The sequence below is a fragment of the Corvus moneduloides genome, chromosome 3 (assembly GCF_009650955.1).
Source record: "Corvus moneduloides isolate bCorMon1 chromosome 3, bCorMon1.pri, whole genome shotgun sequence".
Lineage (NCBI taxonomy): Eukaryota > Metazoa > Chordata > Aves > Passeriformes > Corvidae > Corvus > Corvus moneduloides.
In genome coordinates, this window is record NC_045478.1 from 3,423,574 (window position 1) to 3,437,829 (window position 14,256).

Sequence of the window (14,256 nt, forward strand, 5' to 3'; positions counted from 1 at the left end):
GCTCTGGGTATCAAAGTACAGCCCCGTGTGCCAGACCTGGAGGAAGAATTTTAACCAGGGGGACAGTTGAGGGTCCATAAATTTAGCTTGAAAGGAGTGGTGGCACAGCCCTGGGCTGCAGGCTTGTGCTCCAGAGCCCTGGTGCATCCTCAGGGCTGCTGGAAGTCCTGGGTGTTCTCTGATCTGGGTGGAAGCACCTTCCCCCCCACCAGCACACACACCAAGGGGTGGCTGTCACCAGCAGGGCCACAGGACAGGCCTGGCACTGACACCTGCACAAGGGAAGGGATTCTGCCCCTCTCAGGTGAGACTCCACCGGCAGAGCTGCCTCCAGCCCTGGGGCAACAGCAGAAGGACGTGGAGCTGCTGGAGCAAATCCAGAGGAGGCCCCGGAGATGCTCCAAGGGCTGGAGTCCCTCTGCTCTGGAGCCGGGCTGGGAGAGCTGGGGGTGTTCATCTGGAGAAGGATCCAAGGAGACCTCAGAGCCCCTTCCAATGCCTAAAGGGGCTCCAGGAGAGCTGGAGAGGGACTTGGGACAAGGCATGGATGGGATATGGGGAAGGAATTTCTGGCTGTGAGGGTGGGGAGGCCCTGGCACAGGGTGCCCAAAGAAGCTGTGGCTGCCCCTGGATCCCTGGAAGTGTCCAAGGCCAGGTTGGACGGGGCTTGGAGCAACCTGGGATAGTGGGAGGTGTCCCTGGCCATGGCAGAGGGTGGAACTGGATGAGCTTTAAGGTCCCTTCCAACCCAAACCACTCTCTGAAGACACAAGGGTCTCACCTGGCTTCCACACCAGACACCCACCTGAGGTGGTGGAAGTCAGGCAGAAGCAACCACGGGCCAGGAGCCGAGACACTGGAGAAATCATTTATTGGCACAGGTGTTCCAGCCAAATACAGCACAGCTCTGCCTCACTGGTGTCTGAGCAAGCAGAGGTAAGGGGCTATTTTACAGTGCATGGAGAGCCTGCTTCACACGTTTCAGACCCGTAGCCTCAGCTCAGTAATAGATTTTGTGCTTTAAAATTAAAAAAAGAAAAGCTCTTCGCTATATTAGTGTTGGCAAATCGCATGATTCCTCCTGTACACAACCTGTTACACCTCCCCCAGTAACAAAAATAAGGTTTTTTACCTTCCTTAACGCCTGTGGTTCAAGAAAAAAAAGCTTTAATTGTGTCCAAGTTAGTGAGACACCTCCAAGCATCTGCTTGAGCTGCCTGCAGCAGACTTGGGAACCATCCCTCATCTCAACATTCAGCACCTGCAGCCCCAAAGCACCCCAAATTTGGGTGCTGCACCCTTGCCCAGGCATGACCTGCACACATCAAGCTGCTCAGCCACGGAGGAGAAGGGCTTTGCTTTTCCCAGCTCCCTCGCAGCTGCTTGCAGGATATTTGATCACAGGCTCATGGAGCTCCAGCCAGGCCCTTCCCCAGCATCAACAACCCCAGAGTACAGCAGATAAAAAAGCCAGTGAACAGCTGAGGAAGAAGTGGTTTGAAAAGCCAGAAGGATGGAGCAGAGCAGGTGATGCACGAGGGACTTGGGGCAGGCAGCCCTGGCCAGAGCCACCCCCACATCAAGTTCAGCAGTATTTTGTCGTTGATAGGTCTAAATTTAGCCAATTCAAGGCACGCACTCACAGGAAATTCTTCCCTGCTTGTTTCAGGTGGTAACAGTCAGATCAACCCATCTGGGTGTGCACAGTCCCCCCTAGCCATGGCTTTCCAGCAGCATCCACCTCTGCTGCCCCACCAAGTCCCTAATCCCAGCACAAAGCTACTGTTTCCTGCCCTCCCAGTAGCAAACTGGGCTGGAAGGGGTCCAGGCTAACCAAATTCCAAGAGGCCAGTGAGCTCTCCAGCAGTCCTCTGAGCAGGGAATGCCCCCAATGTCCTGCTGTGACCCACCAGGAGCAGGAGGTTGCCAGAGAGCAGTTCCACCTCCAGCTCCACCATACCATTTAAAAAACAAACCCAAAAATTTAAAATAAAACAAAAAAAAACCCCAACCAACAAAAATGGAAAAAAAAAAAAAAGATAAAAAGCTTTAATAAAGTAACCTGAACTAGAGTCTCTTTTAGAAGGGGGGGGGTCTCTGCACCCAACCCGCTATCAGTTAAAAGCATCAGGGACTCAGGATTATTTGTGGTTTGATCAGTTACATCCTCTTCCAGTACTGCTCCGTCCTGGGGATGCCGGCCACAACCTCGGACTCGATGCCACAGTGGTCCTCTCCTCGCAGGATTTTGAAGAAGCCTGGGAGAACACCAAGAGCAAAAGAAAAGAAAAAAAGAAAGTCACCCTCTCCACCTATCCATCATCCCACCACGGGAATGGGGCGGGGATTCCCGGCGGCTCTCACCGTTCTCCCCCCAGTCGGTGTTCCAGGAGTTGGCCACCAGCCAGTATGGAGTGTCGTTCTCCACGCCCCAGCCCAGGATGCGGATGGCGTGGCCTCCCACCTGCTCCCCAGACACGTGCTGGTAGACCCCTGCAAGGGAAAAACACCCCAAAATGTGCACACTGCAGAGCGCTCACAGCCCGGGGCACAGCCGGTATCACAGCCCCCAGAGAGGCTGAGGAGGGGCTTTTGGTTGAATGCGAAACTGAAACTTAGTGCAGAGTCTGCAGGAAGGAGTTCCGCATGGGGGGATGGTGATAGGACAAGAGGGAAAGGTTTTAAACTAAAAGATGGGAGATTTAGGTTGGGTGTTAGGAGGAAATTCTTCCCTGTGAGGGTGGGGAGGCCCTGGCACAGGTTGCCCAAAGAAGCTGTGACTGCCCCTGGATCCCTGGCAGTGTCCAAGGCCAAGCTGGGCAAGGCTTGGGGCAACCTGGGCTAGTGGAAGGTGTCCCTGCCCATGTTCCTCATCTCAAATGAGATGATTTTTTAATCATTATCTTCCCACCCAAACCATTCCATGACTCTGTGACTGACACTCAGCACCAGCTGAGCACGCACCAGAGACATTCCCCAAGGGGCTCAAAGGCAGATCAGAACAAGAGATTTGAGGTCCTAAAATCTGAGCTGTTGCTGTCAGCTGGACTTTGGGGTGGTTCCCATTAGGGCTCCCTCCCTGAGCCAGTCCCAAGCACCTTTCCCCCTTGCTATAAACCCATGGATGCAGGAGATGGCATCTGCCCACGTCCTTGCCACACCAGATACTCGAGTGTGAGCTTGACATCTCCTCCCACACTGGAGAAGACAGACCAGGGCCACAAAAACAGGGACCCTACGGATGAACCAGGGAACAGGGCTCCCCCCACAGCCCCAGTGCTGCTGCTCACCTGATTTGTACATCAGGAAATCCTCATAGACAATGAAGGCTCCTTCCACTGGGCCGTTCTTGTAGATCTCAGCCATGATTTCCTTCTCACTGCGAGGGACGCCGTAGGATGTGATGCCTTAAAGGAAAAGAATTCCCACCATTAGGATGGCGTTGTCAGGCCACACAGGATGGCTCGACCAAGCCTGCTCACTGTGACCCTGCAAGAGGCCTCTTGCATCTAAATTCAGGTTAAACTCAAACCCAGCTGCTCCAGAGGCTCCTGACGCAGCCAGGCAGGAAAAGTGGGCTCCAGCCAGCACTCTTCCACAGGGAATTATTTAATCTGAGTCCTATTCTGTACCCACAGACCTATTCCAGACAGCTTTAGTGGGAAGGGACATTTTCTCCTTGTACATCCTCCTTTTTAAAACAACCCAAAAGGCTCAAGGAGAAGACAAATCTCCAGGAAACAGCCGGATTATCCTAAATGTACCAGGCTGGCTGCTGCCAAGGAGACTTGGAGTTGGCTTTGACACCAGATGGGGCTCAGCACCACACTCTTCAAGCCAGCCACGTGCACCATGAGGACTCAAACCAGCTCCACCAGTTCCCCCTTTCCCAGCTGAGTCTCAGCAAACACAAACTGTGCATCTGCCCGGCTCAGGTTTGCTCCAGGACCACCAGACTGGAGCCTCCAGGGACAGGGCACAGGAAATAACCACCAGGTGATGGGTCTGGTCCTGCCAAGCCCGCCCTGATGCCACAAAGAGCAGCTCCCTTACCATAGTGCTTGTCCTCCTTGTACGAGGGTGAGTACCCAGGCTCGCAGTGCCGGCTGCATCTCGGGGTGCTCCCTCCCTCCCCGGTGCAGGGGGGCCGGCTGCCGTTGACGTGGTGCTCGCAGGGTGGGATGGAGTAGGGCCGGCAGCCTGTCCAGGACAGAGGTGACATCAACTGGCTGTCCCCAAAGATCCCAACAGCCACACTGGAGAAGGCACCAGAAGCCCCAAGAAAGGGCGTTTCTGCCCCAGGAACCCCACAAATCAGTGGGGTGCAGGAGAAGGTCTTCCCCTGCCAGATGGGCAATCCCTCCATCAGCAACGGGTTTCCCTCCAGACCTGCTTCCCACCACCTCGCTCTCCAAAAGGTGATGGAAAAGGTGGAAACATGAACCAACTGATGGTCATGCCAGGAGGAGGCAGAGGGTTCCAGTCTGGAAGTTATTTTTTGAAGGGGAAACTTGTCAGGAAGACTCCCCACCTCATCCAAAGTGTATTGAACTGATTCAAAACCAGCAACAACACAAAATTCACAGCCTGATTCATTCCTGCTATGGAAACAGGAACCCTGGGAGGTTGTTAAGGGTTCCTGGCTCCCTTCCCAAATGGGCCTCCTGCCTCTGGGTGCTGCTCAGGGACCCTTGTCCCCAAGGAGTGACCAGAAGGAGCCACGGGGGCAGGAGCAGCCAGCTGGGGCTGCAGAGGTGCTCGAGTTGAAGGAGGGAACAGCCACAAGGATGCAGACCAGGAGCGAAGCATCCCAGAAAACATGAACCTTAACCAAGCAGAGATGCTCCTCTGCTTTCCCACAGGTATCTGCCAGGACTTACCCACGTGGGAGTCGTAGAGACCCCCGGACACGAGGCCTCTCTCTGTCCAGTACCTCCACGCGCCGGAGGGGTAACCACCATTGCACCTGGGGGAAGAGGCACCAGCTCCAGCCCCAGCCATCCCATTCTGGGAGAGGCAGGGGAATGGAGCCAGCCTGTGATGGTTCAAGGGAAGCTTCGGGCACATAAAACCTTTTTTCAGTCCGTTCCTGCCTTCCCTGGGATTTGCCTTGAGACACCAAGGCCTCAGGAAGAGAACCAAGAACACCCATGGCTCCACATCCCAAAGTGCCTCCTTACCAGGTCCCTGATCAGCTTCTGCTGCCTGCAGCAACAGGACTTGGAGACTCAACTCCCCACCCTGTGCTCAACAATTGGAAAAGCCATAGTGCCTGAAAACCAAGGATCTGGGACTATGAAAGATCTTTCCCTTAGCTTCGGCAGCTGCCAGCTCTGTGTGGGACAGCATCACTGTGTGCTTGCAGCCATCACCATCCACGATGCTGAGGGCAGGATGTGTCCCAGAGGCACTGTCAGTCCCTGGAATCACCTTTCTGTTCCCACCTAACTCCCTCATCCACCCCACAAACCTCTGGAGGAGCTTCCTGCTCGTTAGGGAGGTAATGAAGGTAGGGCTGAAGCAATCAGCACCTCCAGGGTCTGTCCCTGCTCCTCCCAACCACCTTCCCAGTGCACAAGGACCAGGAGCAGCTCACCCCATGCCACACTCGAAGCCACAGCACGACAGCAGGTCCTCAGCTGAGACCTCCACGCTGACCTTGGCGTTGGTGTGGACACAGATCCGGTCTGAAATCGCTTCCACGGCACCAAAAGCCTGAGGGCAACCCCAAAACACCCATTAGAGATGGTCAGGGGAGAGAAATCAGGAAACCTCCTGGAAATGAGTGCAGCAGGCATGGCCTGGCTGGGAGAAGCCACCCAGGAGCTCAGAGACTGCAGCATCCCACAGCATTCCCCCCACAAAGGGCAGCAAAGATGCTCTGAGGGCTGGAGCCCCTCTGCTCTGGAGGCAGGCTGGGAGAGCTGGGGCTGTTCACCTGGAAAAACCCAGGGAGACCTCAGAGTCCCTTCCAGAGCCTAAAGGGGCTCCAGGAGAACTGGAGAGGGACTTGGGACAAGGGATGGAGGGACAGGACACAGGGAATGGCTTCCCACTGCCAGAGGGCAGGGATGGATGGGATATTGGGAAGGAATTCTCCCCTGTGAGGGTGGGGAGGCCCTGGCCCAGGGTGCCCAGAGAAGCTGTGGCTGCCCCTGGATCCCTGGAAGTGTCCAAGGCCAGGCTGGACAGGGCTTGGAGCAACCTGGGAAAGTGGAAGGTGTCCCTGCCCATGGCAGGGGGCTCACCAGCAATTTCAAAAGCATGGGTTTTGCCCAGCAAATTTTATCAACACAACATGAAACCACCCCTATCCTTACCCAGCAGGAGCCACAGGAGCCCTGGTCTCTTATCTCGCTGATGGTGGGGCAGTTGGGCCACTGCGTCCGCGAGTCGAAGTTATCAGGCAGCTCCACGTCTGCAGCAAAATCCACCCTGTGAGGAGAGGGAAACACTGTCACAGGAGCAGCAGCGACCCACGACTGGGTGCACTGCACTCTCCAACCTCCTCTGAAGGTGACCTGGAGGACGAGGGCTGTTGTTTGCTTACAGAAGGAGCATAAATACTTGTGATGTCCTCAGCGGAGGTCAGCAGCTCCTCTGGCGGGTTCACTTTCAAGGGTAACAAATTGCACAACTTGCTCAAGTATCTGGCAGAACACGGGATGGATTTTCCCCCTCACGTGTGCTCTGTGCTTAATTCCATGAACAAGGTCCACCAAGCTCCACCAATGTCCACCCTGCTGCCCACAGCCTGCCAGGAGAGCCCCTCACCCACTCCAGGTGCTCATGGAAGATCGACACAAGCTTTTACTGCAGTGCCACCTTCTCCTCCCTGCACTCACCTCTCAGGGAGCTTGGGCCCACCCAGGAAGGTGCCACAGAGCTTCTTCACGTAGCTCATGTCAGCATTGTGGAAGTTGTGCCCCGCCTGGGAAGAGACACACAGAATTGGGACACGACTCTCCAGAGCCGCCAAGAGCATGGCTGGGACCACAGCCTGGTGCTCCAGAGCTCCCTGAATCCCAACCAGAGTCTGGGATTGCTGCACAGCCATGGGGCCAAAAGCCAACCACCTACAGACACAGAATACAGGCCAGGATCAGCCCATAAGGACCAGTAAGGTCCAGCTCGAGGCTTTGGGCACAGCAAACGGGCCAAGGAGGGACAGGTCACCAATAACTGGACGCTCGCTGCTTGTTTCCAGCCTCCTGCAGAGTTTCCTCCTCTTACATTGCTCCTACCCCACAAATCCATCCTGCTCTGCTCCAAGGAGGAGCTCCACAGTCCCCTGTCACTGCAGGAACCCCTGAGAACATCACCTCACTGGAAAAGTCAGCTGGGAACAAGGCTGGATTGATGTCACCACCGTGGTGACACTCCCAAAGCTCGGCCACTAAATCCCACATGCAGACTGTCAGCAGTGCATCCAAAAAAACATCCCCAAATCATCAGGCCAGTACTCACCTTCCAGGTGGTGTTGAGCTTGTTTATGTGGTTGACCAGGTCATCGGAGAGAGGAGGGAAGTAGGGAACACTGCGAGCGTTGGCGAAGGCCACCAGGACACACAGCAGGGACACGGACGGCCACATCTTGGCTATGGAACGGGACACTCCACCTGCAGCCAGATTGGAGCATTGTTGGAAACATCCCCAAACTGGGCTCAGCTGCAGCAACACGTGGGAGGATAAAATGTGTGGCTGCACCAGGTGTCCCTCCAGATCCCCAGTTCCCCCAAAGGTCAGGAGAGACACAGGAACAGAGTAACAACCCCCCTCCTGCAGCTCAGGAGAAATCAGATAAAGGCAGCCCTGTTTGTTGACCACTACAGGATTAGCAGCAGCAGGAAAATACCTTTTGAAGCAGATCCAAGGGATTTGGAGGGTATTAAAACCTGTGTTTACTTCCACAAAAACGAAGAATAAGGACCAGGAGAAGGAGTAAGTGGCATCCCACCTCCACAGCAAACTTCAGGCACGAGACTTGATAGGCCCTGGCCCTGCTCTTCCCTTTAAAGATATTACTCCAAAGTACATTTTTGGACTTTACAGCCTCATTTTGCCCAGCCTGCTGCCCTGGGGACCCAGATTGGGGTCACAGTCCCAGGTGTGACCCCCTGCCCATGCACAGGGGGGGTCAGCATTCACCAGAGCTGTCTGTGGCTGCTGTCCCCTGCTCCCCTGCCACTGGGGCTTTTCTCCAGAGAGGTGCAGGGCACGAGGAAAGCCCAAGTTTGGGGATCAGAGGTGCAGAGGAAATCCAGGAACAGGAAAGAATGGCCTAGAGCCTCCCATGCAGGAGCACAAGCACCACCCAGCCCACAGACATTCCAGGGCTCCCTGGTTTCCCTGCTCTCCTTTAACCTAATTCACACTGAATTGCCCAACTCCAAATTAACCCCCAGCGCCAGCAGCCACTTGTACCTCGTCCCCACCCCTGACTCAGACACATCATGAGGCCACGAGCTCCTTTATCTCTGCAAACACACCAGGGCACCCTCCTCCTCCTCCAAACCCTCCCAGCTCCCTCCCACCAGCCCCACATCCACCCCGGACCTCGGATCCTCCACGGCAGAGATATCCAGGCTTTAATTCCTGCTCATCTCATCAAGCTCAACATGTAATCACCTTTGCAAGCCCGGGCTTAAACCGGACACGCAGCTCCTGCCAGCAGCTCGGCAGCCCCACAGCAGCAGAGCTGGATGAGCAGGGGATGGGGATGGGAGACACACACACACCTCCCTGCCGGCTGCTTCCACCCACTCCCAGCCAAGTTTAGCCTTTCCAGAGTAGAAAACCCAGCAGGAGTGTCCTACTTTCTGGCAGCAGCGAGCCCAGGCGGCTGCAGCTCACTGTATAAAAGGGTTTTTTTTCTCCTTTCCCACTCCTCCTTCCCACCATTTATTTGTTCCCCCTTCTCTGCGCTTTCAGCAGGATGCTCAACCCAAAAAGAGTTTCAGCAGCACATGGGTCCTCCCACTCTTAAATCTCACCTCTCTGAAGGGGTTTTATGCGTGTTTGCAGGGGTTTCATGAGTATTTTCTTTGCTTAGAGGTTCCTGCAGGCAAGGGACTCGCTGGCAGTGCTCCCTTGCTTACACAGCAGGAAGCAGGTTACACCCAGGAAAATAAATATACATTTCTAATGCAACTGTGCTTTTTTGCCTACGACAGGCCACAGGAAGCCTGCAGGTAACCAGCCTGAGCTGAAGCACCTTTTTAATGGAAAATCTTAAATAAAATACACACCGACACAAATATCAACCCGCAAAATCCTCTGCACTTCCTGCAGTCAGCTCGGTGTTTCCCATAGCACAGGCAGGAGGCGTTTTTGAGGCCTGAAGTCACATGATTACACTTTGTTTTTTCCAGCAGGATGTTTGTTAATCTGCTGACAGGCTGAAAACCACCCTGCCAGGCATCGGTGCGCTGCTCTGCTCGCACCCAGCTTCTGAGGGACAGACACGGGACATCTCCCGGCCTCGGGTTACCAGACCACACACTCCAGGCAACCCGAAACCGAACTGAAAATCGATCCCAGAAGTTTCCCCTCCAACAGGCAGAGTTTCAGCTCTGCTGCTTTGCATCTGCACCACGGACATGGCCCAGGGCCAGCAAACCCAGCAAAGCAAATAGCTGGGAGCCAGATGGATCTTTAGGCAAAAAAAAAAAAACCCTCTTGCCAAGTCTCCTGTGGGCATGGAGCCTCCCTATGGGTCATGAAAGAGCTGGGGGTGTCCAGCCTGGGGAAGAGAAGGCTCCAGGGAGACCTCAGAGCCCCTTCCAGTGCCTAAAGGGGCTCCAGGAGAGCTGGAGAGGGACTTGGGACAAGGGATGGAGGGACAGGACAAGGGGAATGGTTTCCCACTGCCAGAGGGCAGGGATAGAGGAGATATTGGGAAGGAATTGTTCCCTCTGACAGCGGTGAGGGACTAGAACAGGTTGCCCCAAGAGATGGGGGATGCCCCATCCCAAAAAACATTCAATGTCAGGTTGGAGGGGGCTCTGAGCAACCTGATATACAGCTAAAAGATACGAAGGTGTCCCTGCCTGTGGCAGAGGGGTTGGAATTAAGTGCCCTTTAAACATCCCTTCCAACCCAAACCTTTCTATTATTCTACGAGGTCTCCTATGGCTGTGAAGTTTGGGGTGGTGGGCAGCTGACACTCTCAGCTGGCACCAGGTATCCCAAGATCTGTCTGGAAAAGGAAGGGGAAATCCTCAATCCCGTGGGATATTTTCCTCCCTAATCCCCCCTTCTCCCTGGCTTTATCCTGTGTACAGCAGGTCTATAAATAGGACACACAGGCACAGGACTGGCAGGACAGATTCCCACCAGCCACGGGTCACGTGCAGCCCAACCACAACAACCCCCGAGACCCTACAGCGAGAAAAAGCTGCTGATTTCCTCCCTCACCCCCCTGTCCCAGCTGATCCGAGCAGCAAGAGCTTCCCCTGGCAGCGTTATCACACTGCTGCTTCCCCCAGCACCGCTATCTCCTCCTCACACCCCTCCTCCTCCTAAAACCTCACAGCCGTTTAAACCCCAGAGCAGCAGGCCCAAAACCAAAATTGCATCACAGCTGCTGCACCCCACCATCTGTGGCCCTTGGTGCACAGCAAACAGGTCAGAGGAGTTTCTCCAGGAACCCCAGCAGATCCCTTCCCTTTGCACCCCCAACGTCTCCAGAGGTGCCTCAGTTTCAGGATAACACTGGCTAAGGCTGATCCACAGCTCTCATCCCACCACAGCCCATCAGCCTGGAAACAGAAACAAGGCTTCCCAGGACAGGGCAGCTTCACCCTGCAGAACTGCCCAGGTGGTGGCAGGAGGATGTCTGGGGCTTGCAAAGAGCCCCTCAGGTTGCTCCACCTTCCCCTGGACTGAGACCAGAGAGTACTTTGGGATCCAAAGCATCTGCTGATGCCATTTCTTGAAGGATGAGCAGGAAATGAACACCCACCAGCACACCTGACCCTGGGTGGGACAGGACACTCACGGTTCAGCCAGCTGAGTGCAGCCCCTCTCGAGGAGGGGGCAGCAAGGCCGAAGGCTCTGCAGGAGCTGCTCAGAACAGCTGCAGCCTGCGAGGGAGGAGAGCACCCGAAGGGCTGTGGCTGTGCTGGTGCTGCAGCATCCACCCACAGCCCTCTGTGCTGTCGCAGAGGAGGAGGGAAGGAGGAGACACCACCCAAGTGCCGTCTCCATCCCTCCTGACCGCATCTGGGAGCCAGGGGCAGCTCCCTGCCTGTTTTCTCATGGACACAGCTCCTGATAGTTGAACCCTGTCATTCCAGACATCAGCAGGATCCCACATTGCCCTCCCAGCAGCCAAGGCAGTGCCCACAGCAGCAAATCCCTTCACCTCTGCACCAAAATCAAAGCCCACAAGTCCCATTTAACTTTATTTAAGGAAAACAAGAACTACAACAACCCAACCCCCAAACCGGCTATTCCGAGCCCAGCTCACATGACTCAGCCGAGGCAGGTCAGACCACAGATAAGTCACAGCCCTGAAGCATCTCCCAGCTCCTGCACTGTCTGGGCCAACCCCCTGCAGGCACAGACAGAGGCATCCACACCTTCTCCAGGGCTCTGAGGAAGGTAAAAGCTGTCCCACCCTCCCTTCTACAACATCCCCCACTCCTCCAGAGCCAAGGGTGCTCAGCACAGCCCAAGCCATGTGTCCTGCTCAGCACCAGCCGTTCGCCCGGGCCGAGCTTTGTCCTTTGTTCTCTTTGCCAGGGCTTGTGACTCCGAGCCAAAACAAAGCAAAGCCATAAAGGTTCAGCTGTGGATCCCGATCCAGCTCAGCCTGCTGTGTCACCAGGTGAGCTCGGCGGCACCAAACCCGTGGTCTGGTGACTTCATCAGAGCTCTCGCTGCATTACCAAAGCTTGAATTACTTTTTCTTCAAGTGAAAAAAAACATGAGGCGCTCCTCCCCACACTTATTCCCTTCTAGCAAAGCCAGATCACTGGCACAGGTCAGATAACAGAATCCTAGAAAGGTTTGGGTTGGAAGGGATCCTAAAGATCATCTAATTTCAACCCTACTAGACCTGGTTGCTGTCTCTGACAAAATAAGTCCCTCCTGAGACAAGCTACAGCACTCACCTCTGCAGTTTCCATGCACACAAAGCACGAGATTACTCCCCAGTGAAGCTGCACTGATTTTTTTTTCCTCTTTTCTTACAGACCAATCCATTAACCGGAATCTTGCACAAGCCCCCAGACACCCCGTGCTACGGAAATCCCTTCCCTTCATCTGCAACCCAGAGGGAAATGCCAGAGGGAAGCGCTCTTTGCTGCACCACGCCCGCAGAGCATCCCTAAGAGTGGGATACAGGGGTGAGAGATTCATTCCAGGCCAGAGAGATGCACGGCAGCTCCTCCAGCGCCATTCCCAAGCCATGGTCCTGGTCCAAACCAGGCTGGGCTGTGCATCACGGGACGTTCCCAGGGTGCCAAACCGACCTCGGCGTCAGCTGACGAGCAGGGCTGCGGCGTTTTCCCTGTCTCTATCATAAAAACAAGGTTTCCTCTCTCCTCCCGCGACCCTTCCTGAAGGTTTGACGAGTTTTGAGGGTTCATTTTCCCTGCAACAACCCGCACCACTGCTCCGCAGCGCATCCCCCTCCCTCACGCCGCATTTCGCACCCCGCACTAGCCACGGACAAAATTCCCCCAAAACGCCACTGCAAAAAGCGGGAGACGCTGCTGCTGTTGTCCCCGCGGGTGTTCCGTGGCCCTCACGGAGCCGTGGAAGGGGGAGCCCCATTCCCCCCGCCCCACAGCATCCCCTCCCTTACCGGTCCCCGCCGCCGCCGCGCCCGCACCCGCGCCCGCTGCGCTTCTTATGCGCGTCCCCGACACTCACCGGGACTCACCGGGACTCACCGGGACTCACCGGGACTCACGGCCCCGCGAGCGCTCGGTAGCCACGGCCGGGGCAGCTCCCGGAGGCTGAGTCATTCCGGGCCGGCCCGCCCCCGGCGTGACAGCATCCTGCCGGCTGCCCGCCCCCGGAGCCCGCCTCCCTCCCTCCTTCCATCCCTGCTCCCGGCTCCATCCCTGCTCCTGGCTGCTTCCCGCCTCCTTCCATCCCTGCTCCCGGCTCCATCCCTGCTCCTGACTGCTTCCCGCCTCCTTCCATCCCTGCTCCCGGCTCCATCCCTGCTCCTGCTTCCCTCCTTCTCCCATCCCTGCTCCCGGCTCCATCCCTGCTCCTGACTGCTTCCCGCCTTTTCCCATCCCTGCTCCTTGCTGCATCCCTGCTCCTGGCTCCATCCATGCTCCCGGCTCATTCCTTCCTCCTGTCTGCTTCCCTGCTCCTGCCTCCATTCCTCCTTCTGCCTCCCTGCTCCTGCCTCCATCCTTCCTCCTGTCGACACCCGTCCCACCTACTTTTCATACCCCTAAGCTGCCTGCATCCTTCCTCAATTCCACCTCCATCCTGCCTGTATCTCTCCTCCAGTCTGCTTCTGACCTTCCTCTATCCCACAAGTGTTCCACCGTCTGCCGTCCCATCCCATCCCATCCCCTTCCCTTCCTCCTGCCTTTCTCCCCTCCTGCCGTACCCCATTCCATCTCATTTTCCTCTTCCAACCTGCCTGCATTCCTCCTCAGTCCCACCTGCATTCCACCTTTATCCCCTCTTGATCTCATCCATATCCTTCCTGCTTCCCTCTTCCATCCTATCTCCATCCCATCTAGTTTTCCTCCACCTACCTGTCTGCAATTTTCCTGAATCCCACCTGTATCTCACCCTTTGCTATCCCATCTCCATCCCTTTTCCTGCCTGTTTCTCTCCTCCAGCCAACTTCTCTCCCATCTGGTTTTCCTCCTCCAACCTGCCTGTATCCTTCCTAAATCCCACCTACATCCCACCCCCATCCCTTTTCAACTCCACCTGCATCACACAGGTTGCCCACAGAAGCTGTGGCTGCCCCTGCATCCCTGGAAGTGTCCAAGGCCAGGCTGGACAGGGCTTGGAGCAACCTGGGCTAGGGGAAGGTGTCCCTGCCTGTGGCAGGGGGTGGAACTGGATGATCTTTAAGGTCCCTTCCCACCCAAACCATCCTGAGATTCCGTGATCCTCCTGCTTCCCTCCAGCCTGCCTCTATCCCATCTGACTTCTACTCCACCCTCCTTGCACCCCACCACTATCCTGTCTCCATCCCACCTCCATCTTGCCAGCATCCCTTGAAGTTTTCATCTGGAAATGCAGGAAGATTTCCCTGTGTTACTGTGCTGA

At 55.8% G+C, this 14,256-nt stretch overlaps 1 protein-coding gene across 6 annotated transcripts; it reads right to left on the reverse strand.

The window, feature by feature from the left end:
- Positions 1 to 854: 854 nt before the first annotated feature.
- On the reverse strand, positions 855 to 13,011 carry CTSB (cathepsin B). 6 transcript variants are annotated; one of them, XM_032104088.1, is made up of 10 exons: positions 12,890 to 13,011; positions 7,468 to 7,619; positions 6,846 to 6,931; positions 6,321 to 6,435; positions 5,597 to 5,715; positions 4,881 to 4,966; positions 4,054 to 4,200; positions 3,291 to 3,407; positions 2,365 to 2,493; positions 855 to 2,258 (listed from the first exon to the last, which is right to left on the reverse strand). In XM_032104088.1, the coding sequence occupies exons 2-10, from the start codon at positions 7,591 to 7,593 to the stop codon at positions 2,161 to 2,163; spliced, it is 1,023 nt and encodes a 340-aa protein (XP_031959979.1). In that variant the 5' UTR covers positions 7,594 to 7,619; positions 12,890 to 13,011; the 3' UTR covers positions 855 to 2,160. The 6 variants fall into 6 exon arrangements, with proteins under 6 accessions (XP_031959979.1, XP_031959980.1, XP_031959983.1 ...); XM_032104089.1 differs by having other exon boundaries at positions 12,900 to 13,001; XM_032104092.1 differs by having other exon boundaries at positions 12,910 to 12,984.
- Between the last annotated feature and the right edge of the window lie 1,245 nt (positions 13,012 to 14,256).